The sequence below is a fragment of the Corvus moneduloides genome, chromosome 6 (assembly GCF_009650955.1).
Source record: "Corvus moneduloides isolate bCorMon1 chromosome 6, bCorMon1.pri, whole genome shotgun sequence".
Lineage (NCBI taxonomy): Eukaryota > Metazoa > Chordata > Aves > Passeriformes > Corvidae > Corvus > Corvus moneduloides.
Window position 1 is genome coordinate 32,837,994 of NC_045481.1, and position 22,374 is coordinate 32,860,367.

The following is a 22,374-nucleotide window of genomic DNA, read 5'->3' on the forward strand; positions in this document are numbered from 1 at the left end:
ATTATTGTTACAAGAATTAAAATATACAAGTGATGCCCAATGTAATTGCTCACCCTCACCAACCAATGCCCAGCCAGTTCCCGAGCAGTGGGCCACCTCCCCAGTTTTATTGTATGGAATGATGCCACATAGCATAGAATATTCCTCTGGCCAGTTTGTGTCAGCTGTCCTGGCTGTATCCCTTTCCAGCTCCTTGTGCCCCCCCCCCCAGACTACTCACTGGTGCAGAGGGGTGACAAGCTGAAAAGTCCTTGGCTCAGTATAAACACTACCTAGCAACAACTAAAACAGCAGTGTGTTATCAACATTATTCTCATCCTAATTCCAAAACACAGCACTGTACCAGCTAATAGGAAGAAAATTAACTGTATCCCAGATAAAATCAGGATAACTTCTAATAAAGCCGTGTAAGAACCTGATCATGAAGAATTTTTTTCATGTCGCTATTCCTTATTTGTGTAAGCAGGTCAACAGGGCTAATGATGTATCTAAAATCTCCAGGAATGGGAAAGGCTTTGCAGTATTCAACACTATTAGGACCTCTGGGATAAAGAAAAGCCTAGACATAATATATACCCATATTTTCTACGCACTTTTCACCTCATGTATATACATTATGTGGCTTGCAGTTCCATTAAGTAGCAGACTGCTTGGGAGTTTCAGCTGGGGTGTGTCAAGGATTCTTAGTCATAAATTTCATAGATCATTTTATTTGCTCAAAATAATCTCTTGGCAAGACATCTTACTTCCCTGCCCCCAAGGCATTGTTTGTAATAAAAGCCTGAAAATAACTATACCAGGCAATTTTGTTATTCAGTCTCCTTCTTCAACACAAAATGGAATCTCTTCCAGTCTGTGTTCTTCCTAAAGTGGTTATTGTTACTCTGTATGTCCACGTTGTGCAATCGCCACTGCATCAAACTGCTGCAGAAACTTGTGCAGAATATGGGAATGACTTAATGCCAGTATTCTTTATTTTACAGCTCAACAGTGAAGTTCATCCTTTGTCTAATCTTGTTAAATCTAGACCAAGTTCATAAGACAGATAGACTGTAATACAGATAGATTGCACTAACAGTTTTTGTGCAAGTGGAAAAAAAGCAGAGAGCTACACATATTGTGATAACACAGAGAGGACATTGGAAATTACAAACCAGGCTTTTTATTTCATATTTCTGTCCCTTCTAGACACTCCATTTTAAGCAACTGGCCTTTAAGAAACTCCAGGCACATCACTTCCTAGCACAAAGTTAATCTTCCCTCTCATGAGCACATTACTGTTTATTCATCAATTCTCTCAGTTATTTTAAACACATATCTTTCAAGTTGTGTAATGACAGAACAGCCCTTTTTTAATATACAAGTTATTCATTTTTTCTACCACATGACTGCCAGCAACACCCAGCAATGTATTGCACAGATCTTTCAATGCCTTTTTTCCTGATGATTGGAAGATATTATGCAATATTAAGTAATTAATAGCATTTTTAAGAGTGTTCTATCAGATCTGTGAATAATTGATTGCTCCTACCTAATTAAAAGAAGAAAAGAACAGGGTAAAGATTTGTATATGATATGGTATTTTGCTCAAGCGTGGTTTCATGTCGTGGCAATATGTTCTGTCTTGTGCATAATCAATCCTACCTGCAATATGAAGTTAATGGAGATGAAAGATGCTCTGATAGGTGAACAAAAAGTTAAATCTCTTTTCACTTCATCTGCGATTATGTTGTGAGGAATATAAGCTCTGCAGCTGCTTGTTTACAACTCACAAAAACACACTGGGACACAGATTGCTAACGGATGTAAATGAACAGCTTTCTTTCACTTCACAGGATCAAAGGTCCCAGTATATAAATGTACAAACATGTACTTATGGTCACCTCTGCTGAATAAAACATCTGAAAATGCATGTCCACAAGTATGTCCACAAGAATTCTAATGAAAACCAAGGAAACTCTACCATGTGCTTAAATTTGAATACATTCTCTAATGATTCACTGACTAGAAATACTTCATTGAGGCAGAGACTAGATGCCTATATCTAAGGTTACTTTTGATCTGCTACTGACAAAGGAAGTACATGAAAAAGCCTTTTGATAGAGAATACTAGGGTTTTCCTCTTTATTCCTTCACAGACAAAGGAAACCAACTAGAAGTCTGAAGTACAAGTTAACATTTTAGTTTCAGGAATAGAGTTGGGGGGTATTTTTTGCTTCATGATGCAAATTCTAAATATTTCTTTAAAAGAAATGCTTTTCCCTTCTAGGGGAGAAAACGGCTTAAAAATTATTGCATGACTTCACTTTTTCTGGTGAGAAAAATGCTACTGGTATTACAGTGGTACAAAACTATATGCAACTCTGTAAGAAAATTCTATCACTCAGTTAATCCCTTTAAAGAATATTCTTCTCATTAAACTGTAGTACATTTTGCAAACCCCAAAATCTGACTCCTAATAAACAAATGTGCTGCACACCCATTACAATTTAGAAGAAATTAAAACATTTCTGGTTTTTAAGGGGTAAGGGCTCAGCTCAATGAGTTAGCGATCCGTTAATCAGACACTGCAACTTCCCACAGTTTATTTGGTATGGAAGAAGGTCTAATTTTGATGGAAGAACTTCGAAGACAAAAAATATCCAATCTGATTTGTGCATGCAGAGAGATTACAGCTGTGATTAGCACACAGAATAAGCCTGCAAGAAAAGAACACCGATAAACAAGGCATTCTTGTCAAGAACATATGCACCAACATATTTTTTTACTCCAAATTATGTAGAATGATTCTTTCATACACATGACACAGATTTGCCAAACAGCAACGTCCTGGATTCCACCCCAGAGGGGAAGGGTTATGCCCTGCATTGAAATCTGCACTCCTCCAACCTCCCCTGGAAGCCAAGCATTAGCTTCCTTACTGTTAGGACAATAAACACTGAGAGATGACCTGCCACAGAAAGTCATAAATGGTGAGATCCTTCTCATCTGACTTTAGCCACTGTTCCACTGTCCTAGTTTCAGCCAGGACAGGGTTAATTTTTTTACAGTAACCGGGAAGGGGGCATGGGCAGGCCCTAATGTTATTCAATACAATCTCATTTCACTTTCCAGGGACCAGATTCCCATCAGATGGAGAAAGCGTAGTGGGCAAAACACTCCAGTATTGCTTTAAGTTCCCTCTGTCATGGGCAGGTGCACCTTCCACTAGACCAGGTTGCTCAGAGCCCCATCCAGCCTGGCCTTCCAGAGATGGAAAATAGAATTTCATCCTAGTAGCTAATCTAAATCTCCTCTCAGTGTGAAGGCATTACCTGTTTTCCCACCCCTACAGGTCCTTGTAAAAAGTTCCTCTCCAGCTCTCTTGTAGGCTCCCTTCAGGTAGTGGAAGGCTGCAATAAAGTCAACCCACAGCCTTCTACAGGCGGAACAATCCCAATTCTTTAAGCCTTTCCTTGTAGGAGAGGTGCTCCATCCCTTTAATCTTTGTGGTCCTCCTCTGGGCTCACTCCAAAAGGTCCATGTCCTCCCTGTGCTGGGACCCCAGAGCTGGATGCAGCACTGCAGGTGGGGTCTCACCAGAGCAGAGCAGAGGGGCAGAATCCCCTCCCTCTCCCTGCTGCCCACGCTGCTCTGGATGCAGCCCAGGACACCACTGGCTCCCTGGGCTGGGAGTGCACACGGCTGGGTCGTGTCCAGCTTCTCACCCAGCAGCCCCCCAAGTCCTTCTGGGCAGGGCTGCTCTCGATGTGTTCATCCCCAGCCTGTGTTGATGCTGGGGGCTGGCCAACCTGGGTGCAGCACAAGCACCTTGCACTTGGCCTTGTTAAATCTCATGAGATTTCCATGGACTTGTTCCCAAGCTTGTCCAGATCTCTACTGGATGGTATTCCATCCTTCAGACGTGTCAACTCCACCACTCAGCTTGGTGTCATCTGCCAACTTGCTGATCCCTTTATCTACGTAATTGAGAAAGACATTAAATAGAACTGGTCCCAGTACAGACCCCTGAGGGACTGATGTCCATCAGGACTCTGAGCCCTTAACCACTATCCACTGGATGTGACTGTCCAACCAATTCCTTACCCAGCAAACAGTGAACAGATAAGCTGCTCTTTCTTGTACTTTACCATTATACTTACAGAAGCAAAATACTCTGTGATACGACATGATATATGATACCACATTCATTGTACTCTTCAGCTTTCTGCTGAGAATACTGACTGTGAGAAGGGAGAAAAATGATCTCAACTAGCATAAAATGTTAAACCTGTGCAGGTTAGAGCAGTCCATATACCTTGCTTGCTCTCTCTCTTGCTGATCTTGTTGGGTTTTTTTTAATGACAGGGCTCTCATCATTACCATCATTTCTCTTCTCTCTCAGTTTTTTATCTTGAGATGCTTGAGGTTTCTCTTCTACGAATCACTGCACAGTAAAAAGGCCTACTTCAGATGGTATACTCCATCTTCTAAGTTAAAAGGGCAGACAATAATTTTGGCTTTGCCCTGATATACACAATTCTGCAGCTATCTCATTCTTTGGGTCAAGAATTTCCCAGAGCATTTCCTGGGATAATCTGTAGTGCAGTAATTTTTCCTCATACATTAGCCAGTCAGATTGTCTGATGCATTTTACACAGTTCAGAGTCCAACTCAGTCACTGCTCACTCCAATTTTCCCTCACCACACACGCAATCGCCTGACTAGGTCCTTCTCGTTCACTGACACTCTACTTTCCACAGGAGCACATGCCAAGCATACAAAGGCCGGGGAATGCAGAGGAATTAACCATTTTTGGAATTCGATTACTTCAAAGCCATTTCACACGCTCAAGTCACTTTTAGTCATTCAGAATATGACAAGATGTAGGCAACCTACTTTTTAACCTTTAGAAGATTTCCTATTACCTGGAATTCATATTATGTGGGAAATTATTAGCTGAAGTAGTGCTAGTCATTTTGTTCATTGAACAAAGCTGCTATGGGAGATTCTCAGCTGCAGTACAGCTACAATCATTTCATTCCTAAGGCCAGGTTGTTTGAGGGTCATCCCCACACACCTTTCTCCAGTGACAAGGAGAGGTGGAGTGGAAAGGAGGAGACGGCAGGTCCTCTCTCCTCTCTTCCCCCACGGGGCCCGGCTCTTCCAAGGCCAGGCAGGAAGAGCTAACGAGAATTCACGTTATTCCCCTTAAGTGAACCCAGTGTCCTGTGTGCTGTTTATTGGAACCAGTGGGCAGGCAGAGAAGGTCTCATTAAGTGAATTGGGTTAATTAAGTGAAGGATGCTGTGACCAGCGCTTCAGGACACACTGAGGCACTGGCGTCTGGGCGCACCTCTCCTCCAGAGCCCCGCCAGCTGCCGGCGGCGGGACGAGCCCCCAGCGCCCCCGCCCCGCGCCGGTGTGCGCGGCCGGGAGTCCCGGGGCCGGAGGGCAGGGCCGGGACGCCGAGCGGGCGGCGGGACAGGCGGGAGCGGGTGCCAGGCGGGGTTCACGGCCGGCTCGGGGAGCGAGGGCCCCCGGCGGCCTCGCCGCGGCTCCCGCTGCCGGCGGGGAAGGCGATGGGAGCCGAGCGGCGCGCGGGGCCGCGGCGCGGGCGGGAGGCCCCAAGGGCCCAGCGCCCCCTCGCGGCACGGCCGGGCGGGAGCGGCTCCGCGTCCGCCCGCTCCCCCGGCCCGCGGGGCGCGCCCGCCCCCGCCCCCCGGCCCCTGCGGAAAGTTGTCCCTGGCCCCGGAGCCACCCGGCTCCCGCCTCCCGCTTCCTGCCCCGCCGCCGCCGATTGGCCCGCCGTGCGCCCAGGAATGCGAGCCATCCCTTTAAAGCCGCGCGCGGCGGCCGGCGCCCGCAGTGTCCCGGCAGCGCCGCCACAGCTGCCTCCAGCTGCTCGCCCTTCCGCGCCGGGACAGTCGGGACCGCCCGTGGATATTGGTCGCCGGTAGCCGGAGGCCGGCGCTGACCGCCCGGATCGCTCTTCCCGCAGGTAAGTGCTGAAGCGGCTTCCGCTGCGCTCGCTGTCCCGTCCGAGGGCGGCCGGGGACACCTGCGCCGTCCCCGCTGCGCAGCCTCCCTGCCTGCGGGAGTCTCGCTGGCGCCGGTCGTGGGTGCGACGGCAGCGCGGTGACCTTCCTCGTATGTGTCCCCAGACTGATTCAGAGACAGACCTTTGCCATGGGACCGGCGACTGCTCTCTGCCTCCTTCTCCTCGTGCTCGGCGGCTCAGAGACCAAGCGCACTGCAGGTAAGACCAGCTCTGTGCTGATATCCGGGGCAATCAAGGAAGGGGGGAACAAAAATAAAACACTTTGGTGCCTGTGTAGGCAGATGAAGATGTGCTCGGTGGTAAAGAGCTCCAAAGCTTTCAATGAACAAAAACGTTTTAACCTGAGCATCAGCTAGGTGGGAACAGGAAACTTTTCTCCGGTGTGGAATTTGTGTAACCTTCAGAAACAGGAGTGCAGAGTCTCCAGCACTTGAGTGTGTAGCTTGTCTACCTCTGCACTGAGCAGAGGAAAGGAGGAACATGATGTAGGAACTGACTGAAGAAGGAATGGTGTAGTAGGCTGCCATCTTGGTGCCATAGAGAAGCTGGTACTGTGCTGCTGTCACTCAGTTGGATTAAGCAAACTCACTTTGCCATGTCCTAGCATAGGAATATTGCAGTCTGGGCTTTGCTGTCTATTTCTGCGCTGCTAGAGTGTAATGAGGTGCCAGAATGGCTGCTACCTTTGTGTGTCAGCGGGTACCTGGCACTCCTGTGCCGACTGGCTCCTGTACAAGAATGCACATGTACTGCTGCACAGCAGCTCCTGGTGGGACTGCCGCACCATCGGAGCTACTGTCTGTGCCCTGATGCGAGGCACTGTGCCTCGCACGATGTGCACCAGGAGCCAAAATGTTAAGCAATCCTGGGAGATAAGCACCTACTCAGCCTCTTCTTGTCCTTTTCTCATGATGCTTGTCCTGATCTCTCTCTGCAGAGTCCAGGAGTGATGATAACAGTGTCTTCGATCTCTTTGAACTCATTGGCTTCATGCGGAAGGGAGCTGGGCGCCGGGCCCCCGGGGTGTACCTGGTGAAGGGACCAGAATCCTCCAGCCCTGCTTACCGCATTGAAGATGCCAGTCGCATCCCTGCTGTCCCTGACTCAAAGTTCCAAGACTTATTAGATGCCATCCATGCTGAGAAGGGCTTCATTCTCCTGGCCACTCTTCGGCAAGCCAAGAAAAGCAGAGGCACACTGCTCTCCGTGGAACAGAAAGATGGCTCTGGTCATGTCTTCAGTCTAGTATCAAATGGCAAGGCAGGCTCCCTGGACCTGAGCCTTTCTGGTGATGGCAAGCAGCAGTTAGTGTCAGTAGAGGATGTCTTGCTAGCTACAGGACACTGGAAGAATATCACCCTGTTTGTGCAGGAGGACCGAGCTCAGCTCTATGTGGGGTGTGAGAAAATGGAGAATGCTGAACTGGACATCCCCATCCAGAACATCTTCACTAGGGACCTGGCCAGCAGTGCCAGGCTCCGTATTGCCAAAGGGGGAGTCAATGACAACTTCCAGGTAAGACTTTCACTTATGTTTTTGCCTAGAATTGTCAGTCATCTGCTTTGAAGGTGCATTAGCTACTCAACAAGCCTAAAGAGCGACAAAGACCTCTAAATCTACTAAACTTTACTAATGGAGTTTGAAGGGTAAAGCATTAGATTTTCAGGGATGGTACTTTCTGCAGCAGTAAGAAGGCACTGAAGCTTCCAGACAGGTAGTTGCAGCTTCATTGCTCAGCTTCTTATATGAGGTTCAGAAATCCATGAGTTTTTTCCTTCCTGCCTGGAGAGCTGCCAAGTCCTTATGCTCAAGAATAAGACTGTTAGGAAGCGGGGCTCTTTTTTTATTAAGGAGAATAGAGCAATGTGTTTCACTTTCCCGTCTGTCTGTCATGAAATTACTCTGTAATATCTTACATGACCTTCAGTCTCTCCATGCAAGTGGTTCTTTCTGTTGTAGTTGCTGCAAGTAGCTGTAATTCTTCCTCTGTCCACAGGGTCTGCTGCAGAATGTGCGGTTTGTCTTTGGAACAACTCTGGAAACTATCCTGCGGAACAAAGGCTGCTCCAGCTGTAAGTTTACAATCTTCTGCATCCAATGACCTATTAAAAATAAGATTTCTCATTACGTTAGAAAGACAAGTTGAAACAGAAGTCAGAAGTATGCTGACATGCAAATCCACATTGCATAAGAAATAAGATTATATTTCTGCAGGCACCCTAATGAATTGGGTGGCAGCTGTTTAGCAGGTGTTAGCCTGGAATGATTAATGCATGTGGTATAAAATGCATTTACTTTATGTCTGGTTATTTCTCTTAGCCACTAGTGCAATCATTACTTTGGACAACCCCATCAATGGTTCCAGCCCAGCTATCCGCACTAACTACATTGGCCATAAAACAAAGGACATCCAAGCAGTCTGTGGATTTTCCTGTGATGAACTAACAAATATGTTTGTGGAACTGCAAGGGCTGCGGTCCATGGTCACAACACTTCAAGACAGAGTTCGCAAAGTGGTGAGTGTTGGTTATAACTTCGTGGTACCTTTCATTAGCTAGCACTTAGTGAATTAATTATAACCTGAGTTTTGAGAGCTTGTGTAAACAGCAATAAATTCACTTTGACTTTTGTGGAAAAGGGTATTTCCGTATTAGATTGTAAATATCTTCTTTTTGCTTCTCACCCCCAAGACTGAAGAAAATGAAATCATTGCCAAAGTAGTCCAGATCACTCCTGGGGCATGCATTCATAATGGAATCTTGCACAAAAATAAAGAGGAGTGGACTATTGACAGCTGCACTGAATGTACTTGCCAGGTAAGATTCCTCACATTCACAAATCACCCGAATATAAATTCGTAAGTTGGAATTAACAGATATTTCTAAACAGCATTGTTTGTTAGATTGAATCATACACAGAACTGGGCATACTAGAGAAGCCATAGAGTTACTCAGTTTATTTCATTCTACTAGATCTCTGGTATGTGGGCAGCTTCCATACCTTGTCTCAACAGCTGTATTCTAGAAAATTATACGAAACATCACTGTGATATACCTATTAACACTTGTAGTTCCTTAATTTGGGGAATGCCTGTATTCTTTACATAAGTCCATCAGTAAACTAAAACTCAGCATCAATAGAACAAACATATAGTACTATCAGCTTTGCTAGATCGACCTTCTGTCCTCACTGAACCTCCTGCTGACCTAGTAGGAGAAGACATTCTGGTACTCAGTAGAAGCTCTTAAACTTGTGGTGTTCTTCTTTCCCTAGGAAATGCTTGTAGGTGTGTCCTGTTAGCTTTTACAGATTATATGGAACAGCAATCCCTTTCGGATTTCAGTTTAGCTGTTTAAATCCCTGGATCACCTGGCAAGATACTTATGTTTTGTGTTTCACTTCTGCTGCCTGTTGTAAATATACACAAAACATACAGTTTCAGGGTTTCTTTAAACTATTTGCTTGTTCCATTTAAGTATACTTTAGCAAAAGCATTTTGCGGTACCAATCTACCAAAGAGTGGGTTAACTCTAAGCATGCCACTCTCTAGAAACTAAAAGCTGAGTATTTCTGTATGTGCAATACAAGGCAACTCAAATTCTGCATCTGCTTCTTTAGCTCTCTACATCTTTTGTCTTGTACTCAGCAAATGATACTTTGACTTCTGCATTCGCCTCGTTCCTACCATCCTTCTTACTCAATGTTAGCTGTAATTGCCTTAATCTAGTAATTTGCTTGGTGAGATTAAAATAGTAATCATGAGAGCATTCTTCTGACCAAGCTGCTACCTTCAAGAAGCAAAACTACAGACTGCCCTTTAGATCTTATTGAGATTGGAGGTGGGTGTTCTTACCCTGCCTGTTTGGCTTACAGATCAAAAACCTCTAAGTATAAGTTGTAGATTTCATGGCTCTTGAGCAGAGTCCACTAAACTCATTTTATCTTTACCATATAATCATCTTAAATCCATATTAACTGAAAAGAAAGTTGACTTCTCATTGTTTCATTTCTTTGAAATCTGACCTTATACTTTGAGTATCACATAATAGTCATTTACTCTAGCCAGCATCTGCTAGCTACTCTTGATAAAACTTCACCAGAACCAAAATATTTCTGCTTTTGACTAAAAAGTAATGGGTGAGAATGGAAACAAGATGAAGTTTGACTGAAAATACCTGTGACTACCCCTTGGGTTGTATTCGCTCTAAATACAAGGGTCTCTGCTTTAGATATGCTATTGAATCTTAAAGTTCTGCAGAAAAGGTCTCTATTATTTACCCAGACTCCAGATATTGTTTATATTCCACTTGGTAACTGTAATTCTCACAACTCTTTATAGAACTCTGCCACCATATGCCGGAAAGTGTCCTGTCCTCTCATGCCTTGTTCCAATGCCACCGTGCCTGATGGCGAGTGCTGCCCTCGGTGCTGGCGTAAGTACTGAATATTTTCACAGTTCTATAGCAGTTGGCCACATCTAACTAGACACATGCTGCTCTGCAATATACCAGAACTGGATATCCAAGGGAAACCTTGCACTACTGAAGTAAGGTTAATCTGATGCCTCTTTGAGGCTAATCACTTACATGATACATGTTCAAATATTTTCTACAATATGCAATATACTGACGTGTTTGAGTTCATGGCCTTTATCTCATACAAGAAAGGAAGATGCATGTGGCCTCTGAGGACAGTTGTGTCCTTTTCGCTGAGAGAGGGGTGGGAGAAAAGCTATGGAAAATCATGTACCTGGAGTCTTATTCAGAACTGTATCCCTCTGCAGCTAGCGACTATGCAGATGATGGATGGTCTCCTTGGTCTGAGTGGACCTCATGTTCTGTGACCTGTGGTAACGGGATTCAGCAGAGAGGGCGTTCCTGTGACAGTCTCAATAACCGCTGTGAAGGCTCCTCTGTACAGACTCGGACTTGCCACCTTCAAGAGTGTGATAAGAGATGTAAGTACTTAATCTGGTCATGCTGGTAGTAAAACAGAGGCTGCATTTATTGGCTAAATGTTGAAAGCAAAGATTACCATGTAGCTCTGTCACTGGCATGGATCCATGGCTTCTAGCTTTTTAAGGACTTGTATTAATCAGGTAGAGAGGAGCAGAGAGTTAATGCAGTAAACAGGCATGTTTGGGCACTGCTCCCAGGACAAAATTTGATGCCAGTTTAAGTATGAAATCTCTCTAGTTGCAAAACTTGATCTGTGACAGTGAGGAGGCTATCCATTACACATGGAGTCTTTGGTACAGTCCTGGTACTGGCTATGTCCTAGGTGCTGTACAGCTGAAGTCTTCAGAAACTATGAATAACAGAAATCTCTCTTGTAGTTAAACAGGATGGTGGCTGGAGTCACTGGTCCCCATGGTCATCATGTTCTGTCACTTGTGGCACGGGCATCATCACTAGAATTCGTCTCTGCAACTCTCCAGTACCACAGCTGAATGGCAAACCTTGTGAGGGTGAAGCAAGAGAAAACAAAGCCTGTCAGAAAGATCCTTGCCCAAGTAAGTGTGTCGTGGTGGTAACTAGTAGTTGGTAAATAATGGTGAACTTCCTGAGTAGTTACTAAATAAACTTGTTCTAGTAGTATTCTCTCTTTAAACTTAGAGGTGGGCTACGTAAAACCTCACAAGTTAGTTTCAGATGAAACTATTTTTATGCCTCTTCTTTATGCCTCTTTAATCGAGTCCATTAATTCTGTGATTTATGTCAGAACAATGCCCCAAGTGCTCTCACTACAAAAGTAATAGTCCTAAGTCAGGTAGAAACTTGTTGTAGCACTGAATTTAAAGCTATACATGTCTTCCAACTTCTTCTCCCTTTAGTTAATGGCAACTGGGGACCATGGTCTCCATGGGATGCTTGCACAGTGACATGTGGAGGAGGACTTCAGAAACGTAGCCGTCTCTGCAATAATCCCGAGCCTCAGTATGGTGGGAAGACTTGCGTAGGTGAAGCTAGAGGGACTCAGGTCTGCAACAAACAGGACTGTCCGATTGGTGAGCATCCATTTTCCCATAAACATCTGAAGGTTGTTGACAATCTTGAAAATACCAGTGTAAAGTCCGTAAACCTCAAGGGCTAGAATTTTAAACCATGATATCAGCCAAATACAGTACTGTAGCAGCATGGTAAGCATCCTTTATCTAACACTTTCTCACTTGTTTCACAGATGGGTGTCTGTCTAATCCCTGCTTTGCGGGGGCTACATGTACCAGCGCCCCTGATGGTTCCTGGAAGTGTGGTGCCTGTCCTGCTGGCTACCATGGTGATGGTATTCACTGCCAAGATATTGATGAGGTAAGAAGACTATAGTTTGCTCCTTGAAAGGGAATGAAAGAAAACAGGAAGGGAGAATGGAATCACTGTTTTATAATGCTAACTGTTGTTCTCCTTTATCTCAAACAATTCTTTCAGTGCAGAGAGGTTCCTGATGCCTGCTTTGTCTTCAATGGAGTGCACAGGTGTGAGAATACTGAACCTGGGTACAACTGTCTGCCTTGTCCACCACGTTTCACTGGAACACAGCCCTTTGGCCGCAGTGTTGAGGATGCCATGAGTAACAAACAGGTATTGTCAATTTGAGAATTGTCCTGGGTTACGAAATCTCACGAAGTTTCTAAAAAACAGAAAACACCTATGTGTTTTAGGCAAAAAGGACTTGGAGCATTTAATAAAACACCATCTTCTGTGAGAAGAAGCATTAACCAATTTCTTTTGGAGATCAAAATGAGTTTTAAATATCAGCCATGGAGGATTCAGAGTTTACACATAATTTTAGGAGTAAATCAGTATTCACTAATGATACAACAGTATGTGCCTCAGCGATATCTTAGTGCTTGGTTCCATTTGATAATACAGAAGGTTTGAACAAGAAAAATAATTAGTGCAAAGATTGGTACTGGAGTTGAGGACTGGAAGAAAGCCATGTATGAAGCTTCTTTTTTTCCTGATTGATTAGGATTTTTTGAATCTCTGGGGAAAAAGTGAGGGATGAAAAAATGTTTTCAGTGGGTTTAATTTCTGTGTGGTCTTCTAGGTCTGCAAGCCACGTAACCCATGCACAGATGGAACACATGATTGCAACAAGAATGCCAAATGCAATTACCTTGGCCACTTCAGTGACCCCATGTATCGCTGTGAATGTAAACCAGGCTATGCTGGCAATGGTATAATCTGTGGAGAAGACACTGACTTAGATGGATGGCCAAATGAGAACCTGGTTTGTGTTGCCAATGCCACTTACCACTGTAAAAAAGTAAGTTTATCCTCTTTTACCATCTACCATTATAACAGCCTAAGCTATTAAAATATTCTCTCTGCAAATAACCTTCTAGAGATAGAGGAGGTTTAGGGATACTCTTGTCAAGGCATTGCTAGGAGGATCTTGCTGTTGCTGTATTGCTTTATATATTCCTGTGATATGGGAAAAAATTAAGCCAGATCATTGTAGATGTTCTGGGAAGATTCTAGTTTAGGCCATACCTGTATCAGCTTTGCTCTGACAGATAGCTGTCTCCAGGGGAAGAAAAGCAGGGTAAGATTCTCAAAAGCAAACCAGCCTTTATTTTAAAAATTATTTAACTGTGGCTTTCTAAGACTTATTACTGTAATCACTAGATTAAATGGAGAGAATTACAGTAAGGCAACTCCTGCCTGGTTGAGGTGTTATGATTTTGCCTAATGATTAGATTTTACCTGCTCAAATCCATATTGTAATCATACCAGAACTGAACACCTCTGTGTACTTCCTCCTTTCTAGGATAACTGCCCTAATCTGCCTAACTCAGGGCAGGAAGACTATGATAAGGATGGGATTGGTGATGCCTGTGACAATGATGATGATGATGATGGCATTCCTGATGACCGGGTAAGAAAACAGAAAAGATTAGCCTTTGAGTATGTGGCTTTCCCATTCCCCTTCCTAAAGCTGGGGTCTAGCTTCTAACCTTAATCTTAAAAGAGGACCATAGGAAATTGCTGGCACTGACAGCTATCCTGGAAACCTTAGATATGCATAACTATGCAGACAAACCTTCTGCAGCTGTTTAAACTTGGGAAGTGAGTTTTCCTTTTTCAATCAGCCATTCATACACTCATGCCAGCAACAGGGTGTTTTGAGATAGTAGCATTTGAGTTTTAACTATTTCCCCACCTTTCATTTCTTCTTTCATATAGCAGTACAAGCACAAGCAGAATCTTGTTAGAGCTTTAATTTGACTGTTTTGAAAACTTGACTTTTCTTGCTTTTGCAGGACAACTGTCCATTCATCTACAACCCACAGCAGTATGACTACGACAGGGATGATGTTGGTGACCGCTGCGACAACTGTCCCTACAATCACAACCCTGATCAAACTGACACTGACAACAATGGAGAAGGAGATGCATGTGCAATAGATATTGATGGAGATGGTAGGTGGCCTCTAATCATTCCTTTATATGGTCTTCTAATCAGCCATTAATCCAACGTAATTCTGATTTCGTACCAAAATTTCATCCCTGAACACACAGAAGTTCTCTTGTGGTGGTTTCAGGACGTGAAGGTTACTGAAGGAACAGTTAGGGCTAATGGAAATTCCCTTTGGAATATATACACTTTGCCACAGTTCAGCTCTAGCTCCACTCTCACAAGGCAGTAGGAGCAGAAGTGTGTGGCAGAGCTGTTGATGAGTCATCATTCAAGGCTTTTAAATGCTGCTCAAAATGCTTTAAAAAATGTATCAAGAAGTGTGTGGTGGCTTTATCCAGTCCTTTGCAGAATTTAGATGTCTGACTTTCATTCATGAACTTTTACAGGGGTGCTTAATGAAAGGGACAACTGCCAGTATGTCTACAATGTAGACCAGAGGGATACAGACTTGGATGGTGTTGGAGATCAGTGTGATAACTGTCCACTGGAACACAACCCTGACCAGGTAAGGGATTTGAATTGTGTAAGTAGAGGACTGGTGGGCTAAAAAATGTAGTATGTTGTGTGTTGTAGAAAATATTTGAACAAGTTACACCTGAAATTTGACTTGTCACAAATCATTCTTACTACTTTCCCCAATGGTGCCTTTATCCAATAACATGCTCTCAGAGTTTGAACAGCTGGTAGGTATTTTCTGAAAAGTAGCTGTAGTGAAGATCTGTGAGACTACTTGTTTCCTAAACATTTCTTAGGTTTGTCAGTTGTGGTGATCCTCACACTGAGAATATTAAATACTTTGGGAATATTGTGTAAAATCTGGGTAGTGGAACAACACAAAGTCATTCTTTAAACTTTGTCCCTAAGCTTGAAGCCAACTGCATTTCAGAAGATAACTTCTACTTCCAGTAAGTGGAAGGCAGCACAAGTTGCTTTTCCCTAAGAAAAAGGCATATTCTGACACTTCTAAAATTCATCTGCATAAAAATCTAGGGGGATCCAGACTCTCAGACAACTTACTGATTCAAAAATCGAAGGCAGAAGTAGATAAAGCCTGTGACATCCTGTCAATTAAAAGACTGTAAGTTTAATAGCTTCAGGGACATATCTGGAATGTTTGAAGGGTTAGAAAAGCTGTTGCAAATCAGTGGAATGTAGTGTAGTGTAGTGTGGCCATGTAGCCTAAAAGCAGTGTTACTTGAAGGGTTTAAACAGATAATACAAAATTTCTTAGTCATTGTCACTTGCTTTACTATTTCCCCACTTGAGGGAGGGAATCACCTGAAGATTCTTTGAGGCAGCTCCTTTCAGGAAGATCTTTCTCTTATGACTTTGAAATCTTAATATAAGACTAATGGCTTTCCAAACACTATCCCAATCAAGTTCTAGAAGTGGAGATACTAGATTTCAAGTACCAGAGTTAGTAGCTAATCCAACAGTGTATGGTATGCCTTGTGTCTGCACCAGGGTCATCCACCTGTGTTAACAAGACTACCAGACTCAACATGAGGCAGTCTCAGGGATGATGGGATTGTTTGTCTTAGTTCAGCAGCTGATTAAGCAAATGACTGGCTAAAATCTGTGATCAGCAAGTGCCCTAGTTAGTTAATGCAGTCTGTGACCACTATGGGAACCATTGTCTTGACTGATGAATCAAGGGGCATGAAGAGCATTAGAGGCTTTTATGATAGAGAAAGTTATGCTGTGGTGTAGAAGCTGTAATACCAAGAGTTGGTAGACTGTTTTAATGTTAGTCTCTACTGATAGGTACAGAGTAGTCCAACCCTGATTTGGCCCTTGAAACCCCCTTGCTGCCAGGGAAGGTAGGACATAAAGTACCCTGTTTCCAATATGGTAGATTAGTGACAGAAGAGGCATGTGGCAAAGGCACAAGATAGCTGATGATCACACTGCTTTCTGATGCTGTGGATTCAAACTGAAACCACAACAAGACTAAAGTAGCATAAAACCAGTTAGCACAGGCAGTTTTAAGTGTGTGTTAAACCACTCACTATATCCATCTTAGCTCTTGATAAAGCAAGCAGAAATCCCAATTAATTCTACGTATTAAGACTCCTATTTCAGAGACTCCTATCTTAGCCTTCTTTGGGTGGCTTTTTAAAATGTTATATTTTTCTCCTCTGATAGGAAGACAGTGATTCTGATCGCATAGGTGATCAGTGTGACAACAACCAGGACATAGATGAAGATGGCCATCAAAATAACCTCGATAACTGCCCCTATGTGCCCAATGCCAATCAAGCTGACCATGATAAGGATGGAAAAGGTGATGCCTGTGACCATGATGATGACAATGATGGTATCCCTGATGACAAAGATAACTGCAGATTGGTTGCCAACCCAGATCAAGCTGATTCTGATGGTAAGATAGCCAGTATCATAATAACATTTTAAGAGTATCTTCCAATAGTTTTATGCTATTTTTTTTTCATACTATTTAATGTTGGACAAAACTAAGTAACAAAAAACCCGAATGTCTTTACCAGAAAAAAACTGAATGTTGTTACAGTGCTTCTCAGGGTAAAGACTGATGTAAAAATGACCACATATCCAACTTTCTCCTAAGTCACTATCAGGCTGGAGTGAAGGGGCATTTATACAGTAGCTGTTGTGGCTTCTGTCATGTGTCTGCCAAGTACCTGGGCAGTCAGAGATCTGCAATTCAGACTTCAACTCTCAAGCTGTAAGGCTCAGAAGCAAACAATGGTGGTGACATAATGGTAAAATTACTTTTTATTCTACAGGTGATGGACGTGGAGATGCTTGCAAAGATGATTTTGACCAAGACAGTGTGCCAGACATTGATGATATCTGCCCTGAAAATGTGGAAATTAGTGAGACTGATTTCCGAAGATTTCAGATGATTCCCCTGGATCCCAAGGGAACATCCCAAAATGATCCAAACTGGGTTGTTCGTCACCAGGGTAAAGAACTGGTTCAGACAGTCAACTGTGACCCCGGCCTTGCAGTCGGTAAGGGGAAAAATTTAATAGGCACTGTTGTTTGGGGTTGTTTGAGTTTTTTGTTTGTTGGGAGGGAGGGGCAGGGGGTTGCTTGGTTGTTTTTTTTAGTTGGGGTGGGGAAGAGGAAGAGAACCTGAGAAAGTATTAAGGAGTTTTTTAAGAATTGCAAAAATGTAGCACCTAAAACTTTATCCTTTAATCTCCCCATAGGTTTTGATGAATTCAATGCCGTGGACTTCAGTGGTACCTTCTTTATCAATACAGAAAGGGATGATGATTATGCTGGCTTTGTATTTGGCTACCAATCTAGCAGTCGTTTCTATGTTGTCATGTGGAAGCAGATCACCCAGTCTTACTGGGACTCCACACCAACCAAAGCTCAAGGATATTCAGGTCTCTCCATCAAAGTTGTGAATTCCACCACTGGTCCAGGAGAACACCTTCGTAATGCTCTGTGGCACACAGGAAACACTCCTGGCCAGGTAAGAGTGGCCACACAGAAGAGTGCTTACTACATGCTGAAGTACTCTTAACATGATAACATGAGTACTCCAGTGTAATAACATACTCTTCTGAGTAAGGCAGGCTGTTCTTCCAGCAACTTAGACACTTAGAGGGGGCTCACACATGCTGATCATGTAGGCTTCTTGGCAAAGACCAATAACTGTAATTTTTCCTAATCATGCAAAATACTGTAAACAATTAACAGGATTGCTTGCTGCAGACAGGCTTTCCAGCAGTAGTGAATCAATTGTTTCTGTAACTGTGCTGTAGCTTCCAATTTACATTTTTAGAAGTAAATTTAAATGCAGTTGATTTCAAAAGATCCTATTACAGAGCCTAATTACTTACTTGCAGCCTTTAAAAGTAAGGCACCTTCATGTCAAAATAACTGCTGTGTTATCTCTGGCCTTTGGTTAATAAAAAAATATTCTGTTGTAGGTGAGAACTTTGTGGCATGATCCTCGTCACATAGGCTGGAAAGACTTCACTGCATACAGATGGCGACTTAGCCATAGACCAAAGACTGGCTACATCAGGTGAGCATCATCCTTCTATCTGAAGTAAATGTCACAGGGAAAATGGATGTCTGTGAAGATTAACCTCATAGGACCTTGTCAAAGATGGCTGAGCTGTTGTCTCTTGTAGGGTTGTAATGTACGAAGGGAAGAAAATCATGGCAGACTCAGGACCAATCTATGATAAAACCTATGCTGGTGGTCGGCTAGGATTATTTGTCTTCTCTCAAGAAATGGTGTTCTTCTCAGACCTTAAATATGAATGCAGAGGTAAGGATGACATTGCATTTAAGAGATCCTATGTAAGTGAATTGGTTCAAGAAAGCTCCAGATGTAAGAGCCAAGAGGGAAAGTTTGGCTGTGATCTTTCATGGTTCAGTCTCAAACAAGTTCTGCAGGCAGAAACAGGACACCTTCTCAATAAATTCTTCATAGTCAAAAATTTAAATGTATAAAATCTAAGTATATTTCTATTGTGTTATTTCAAAGTATCAGGAATCCATTGAGTTCCAGAAATTAAGTACATCTTGAATCTCCTTTAAAGTGCTGACTAGAATGAATGAAAACATCTGACAAAATCTAAGGCAGAAATGCAAAATACTGACTTTAGTAAGTAAAAAACTGATTTGCTTAAAAGTAAGCAAAGTAGAAGGTTGTCCATATATTGCAGTCTTGAAGTTCAGTGGAGGTAAGCGTGTACAAGTAGTTCCAGCTGTCCTAGTCTTCTGAAATTGTGACTTCGTTATGTAATGGTTACATAGATTAGATTCTGAAGTCTAGCTTAAGGAAGTACCTAAATGAAAGTACACTTTCAGTTTTCTTTACAAATGTCCCTAGGCATTAATGACTTGGACATAATCATGCATAATACACAGAAATATTTAAATATATCTTTTCTTTTTTCACAGATCCATAATCACAAGGTTGTTGGATTCAGAGACAATTTAAAAATGCTGGTAATTGCACCTTCTGAAACATTTAGCCTTACAAATCCTGGGACCATTATATTATTCCTTCCTTTCTTCTTTCTGCGTAAGTGTGGACTCAAAACACATGACCTGCCTCAAGAGAATGCTTTTGAGAGAATGAAAGTGAGAACATACTTGGTATCTGACCTCTGCTGAAGTGGAAGGAAACAAACATGTCTTGCAAATGAGAATTGTTGTCACTGAACAAGCACTCTTCTTTCAGTAGGAAAGATATTTGTTTGCTGTTTATCACAGTGCAGTGTCACTGCCTCTCTAACTGGAGGTCCCATGGAGTAGCATTTTGTAAAAAGAACATCTTTGGATGTGCTGTGGACTACTTAAACTGAAGACCTTGTGTGGGGAAAAGGGGTTTGGGTGGGAGGGGGAACTCTAGGTCTTTCTTTTTTCTTAATGGGGTAGAGAATTTTTTTTAAGGAAGGCTGTGCTACTTCGGTTTACATCCATTTAACTTGGAGAAATTATTGTTTTCTATGTCATACCTTTCAGATGAAAACATAGCCTTACTCTGTTTGTGGTAAGCTAGATCAGCTGCTGTATACAGGACAAAACAGATATCCTAAAACTGATTTCTGTCATGGGAGGCGGGAAAGAGGATAAAAACTGGTACACTGGATCACACCAGCTTTGGGAGAACTGGGATTTACAATTAGATTCTGTTTTTTCCTGATTTAGATGCAGGTCTTGCTTATCTTTAAATGTGTTCTTTCAGCTATGGTGCCAGAAAGCACCACCATCTCAGCTGGTCCTTCAGGAGACTAGCACATGCTTCACTTTTTATGGTTAAAGAGGCACAAAAATAATGTAATGAAAACATTCCTTTTCTACATGCCATAGATGTTTTAAACCCCTCGCTTCTTTAGAGGGGAGGAAAAGGGGCCTGTAGATAAAATTGTAAAATATTTATTTTTGCCTATTCTTGATGTTATAAGGACTGAGGGATTATTGATTAAAACAAGAAATGCGTCAAGACTATCCACCTAATCATTGTTACAAGTCTTCATGACTGTAAGATTGTAAATACAGATTATTTATTATCTCTGTTCTATACTGAAACTAGAGAGGGTTTAGTTGAGAAAAAAAATCTTGTCTGGAGCAGGTAGTGGTGATGTATTTGTTACAAAGAGCAGTTTTCCCATAAAGGCTTTGAGGCGCAAGGAAAAGTGAGGGTGTGGACAATGGGATGTTTGTTTTTCTCAGTCTGAGCTCAATGTTGGCTTTTCCTTTCTTTGTGCAAGGCACTTGGTAGCCTGGCAGGCAACTGTTCTGCAGTGCTAAAATTCAAGTCTCTTTAGATGGTAGCAGTTTCTGTCCCATCCATTGCACTAGAGGTGAGGGAATGCCATTCACCATCTTAGTGTTCTCTAGTGCTGGGAAATGTCTGTGATGCTTTACCACTGGTCAGTGGGCCTAACCCAGAGCCAGGATAGCTGCCCTGAGGAGATTGCAGCGAGAGGCACAAGGACAGCCCTCAATAACCATTTAACGGGCTCTTTGGGCCACTGCACACTGAGTGTTGTAACTAGTGATGTGCAGCTACTAAAGAAGGAATTCATTACAGACTAGACAATTTCAGGAGCTCCTTGCAAAAGAGGGAGAGGCCTCGATGTACATTAAAAGACTGTTTTCCCCAACAGAAGGGGCAGCATCCTTATACCTATAATATTGCCTTGTCTTTTCAAAAAACGAAAAGAAATGAACATGGTGAAAGTTTTACGTACAAATATTACCTCATTGTTGTGTGACTGAGAAAAACCTTTGGAGTAAGCAGAGTTCAAATCTCTAACAAACTTTAAAGCTACTGTAGTACTAAAAAGTTAATGCTGTACATAGTCAAAATTTCTTTGCAGAAAATGTATTCCCAGTAAGGAAATGGCATTGGAAAAAAAAAAGTCAAATACAATTTCTAATGTTGTATTATATTTTTTCCTGTCATCTTGTATACCATTGCTTATATTTTTATAAATTATTTTTCTCATTGCCATTGTAATAGTTAATCACATAATTGTGTAGATAGGCTATTTAAATAATTTATCATGAAATGCTACCTGTAGAGTTAGTATTTCTATTTTTATAAAAAGTTTGCACACTGAAGATTTTTTTGCTTCCCTCCTCCCGATGTTTTTGCTAGCATAATTTTCTAAGACCATGCTTTTTTTGTAAACATTTTTAACCATTTTTCCATTCTAAAGTTTTGTAAGTTGTACAATAAAGCTTCTTACATACAAAGAACAATAAACCACCAAGGACATTTATATTTATACCTTTGTGCTCTGGTTTTATTAATGTTTTGTAATACATCTCTGGATCACTGATGTGTTATTTGTGTCAAATTTGGCTTCAATGCAAGATTTTCTCTGTACTTTTTACATTACAACTACACTAAGGGGGTGCACCTGAGCTGTTACCCTACATTAACAGCTGGTCTGCCTGAAGGCACTGCTGCAGTTATACAGCACGGGCAGCTGGCGCATTTGGTTCTGAAGGCTTCACACGAAGACTCCTAAGCTGTGCTGCCCTTGATGCAGCCACAAGGCAAAACAGTTTTTGAGAGACTGCAATCATCCCCAGCCAGGCCAGCCCTTTCACATGAAAAGAGGCAGCATATTGGTTCTTTGCAGGGGCAGGTGCATTAGACTCTCCAGACTGAAACTGCTAGTATGATCAAAGAGCTCATGCCAGAGCACTCAATCAACTTCTAGAACCTGCTGCTAAAATGAAGAACAGTTAAGACTGGTTCCTTGATATTTACTTGCAGCAGCAGCTTGTCCTGTGTACCCCTTAGCAAAGGCAGATGCTAGATACCTACCTGAGAAGTGTAGTTAGGGGGTCCTGCAGTTACAGAAAATTACTCTTTACATCTCCTTTTTCTGAGGATGAAGAGTCCTGCTCAAAGTCATTACACTTTTGAGGGCAGTCCTGTATAT

The 22,374-nt window shown here is 42.6% G+C and overlaps 1 protein-coding gene across 1 annotated transcript; it reads left to right on the forward strand.

The window, feature by feature from the left end:
- The first annotated feature begins 5,839 nt into the window (after positions 1 to 5,839).
- THBS1 (thrombospondin 1) lies at positions 5,840 to 21,708 on the forward strand. The gene is made up of 22 exons (XM_032110889.1): positions 5,840 to 5,980; positions 6,144 to 6,238; positions 6,978 to 7,555; positions 8,037 to 8,112; positions 8,360 to 8,556; positions 8,731 to 8,856; positions 10,380 to 10,473; positions 10,824 to 10,997; positions 11,376 to 11,552; positions 11,874 to 12,047; positions 12,221 to 12,348; positions 12,466 to 12,618; positions 13,088 to 13,306; positions 13,811 to 13,918; positions 14,304 to 14,463; positions 14,848 to 14,966; positions 16,607 to 16,841; positions 17,224 to 17,451; positions 17,653 to 17,924; positions 18,385 to 18,482; positions 18,592 to 18,731; positions 19,370 to 21,708. Exons 2-22 carry the CDS (start codon positions 6,169 to 6,171, stop codon positions 19,375 to 19,377), a joined length of 3,534 nt encoding a protein of 1,177 aa, XP_031966780.1. The 5' UTR covers positions 5,840 to 5,980; positions 6,144 to 6,168; the 3' UTR covers positions 19,378 to 21,708.
- Positions 21,709 to 22,374: the final 666 nt, after the last annotated feature.

Excerpts from the sequence above, each read along its gene's own strand:
- THBS1 (XM_032110889.1), top strand. The coding sequence starts at position 6,169 with ATGGGACCGGCGACTGCTCTCTGCCTCCTTCTCCTCGTGCTCGGCGGC. Across the intron at positions 8,557-8,730 it reads AAGACAGAGTTCGCAAAGTG|ACTGAAGAAAATGAAATCAT; the intron begins GTGAGTGTTGGT and ends CTCACCCCCAAG. Across the intron at positions 8,857-10,379 it reads GCACTGAATGTACTTGCCAG|AACTCTGCCACCATATGCCG; the intron begins GTAAGATTCCTC and ends AACTCTTTATAG.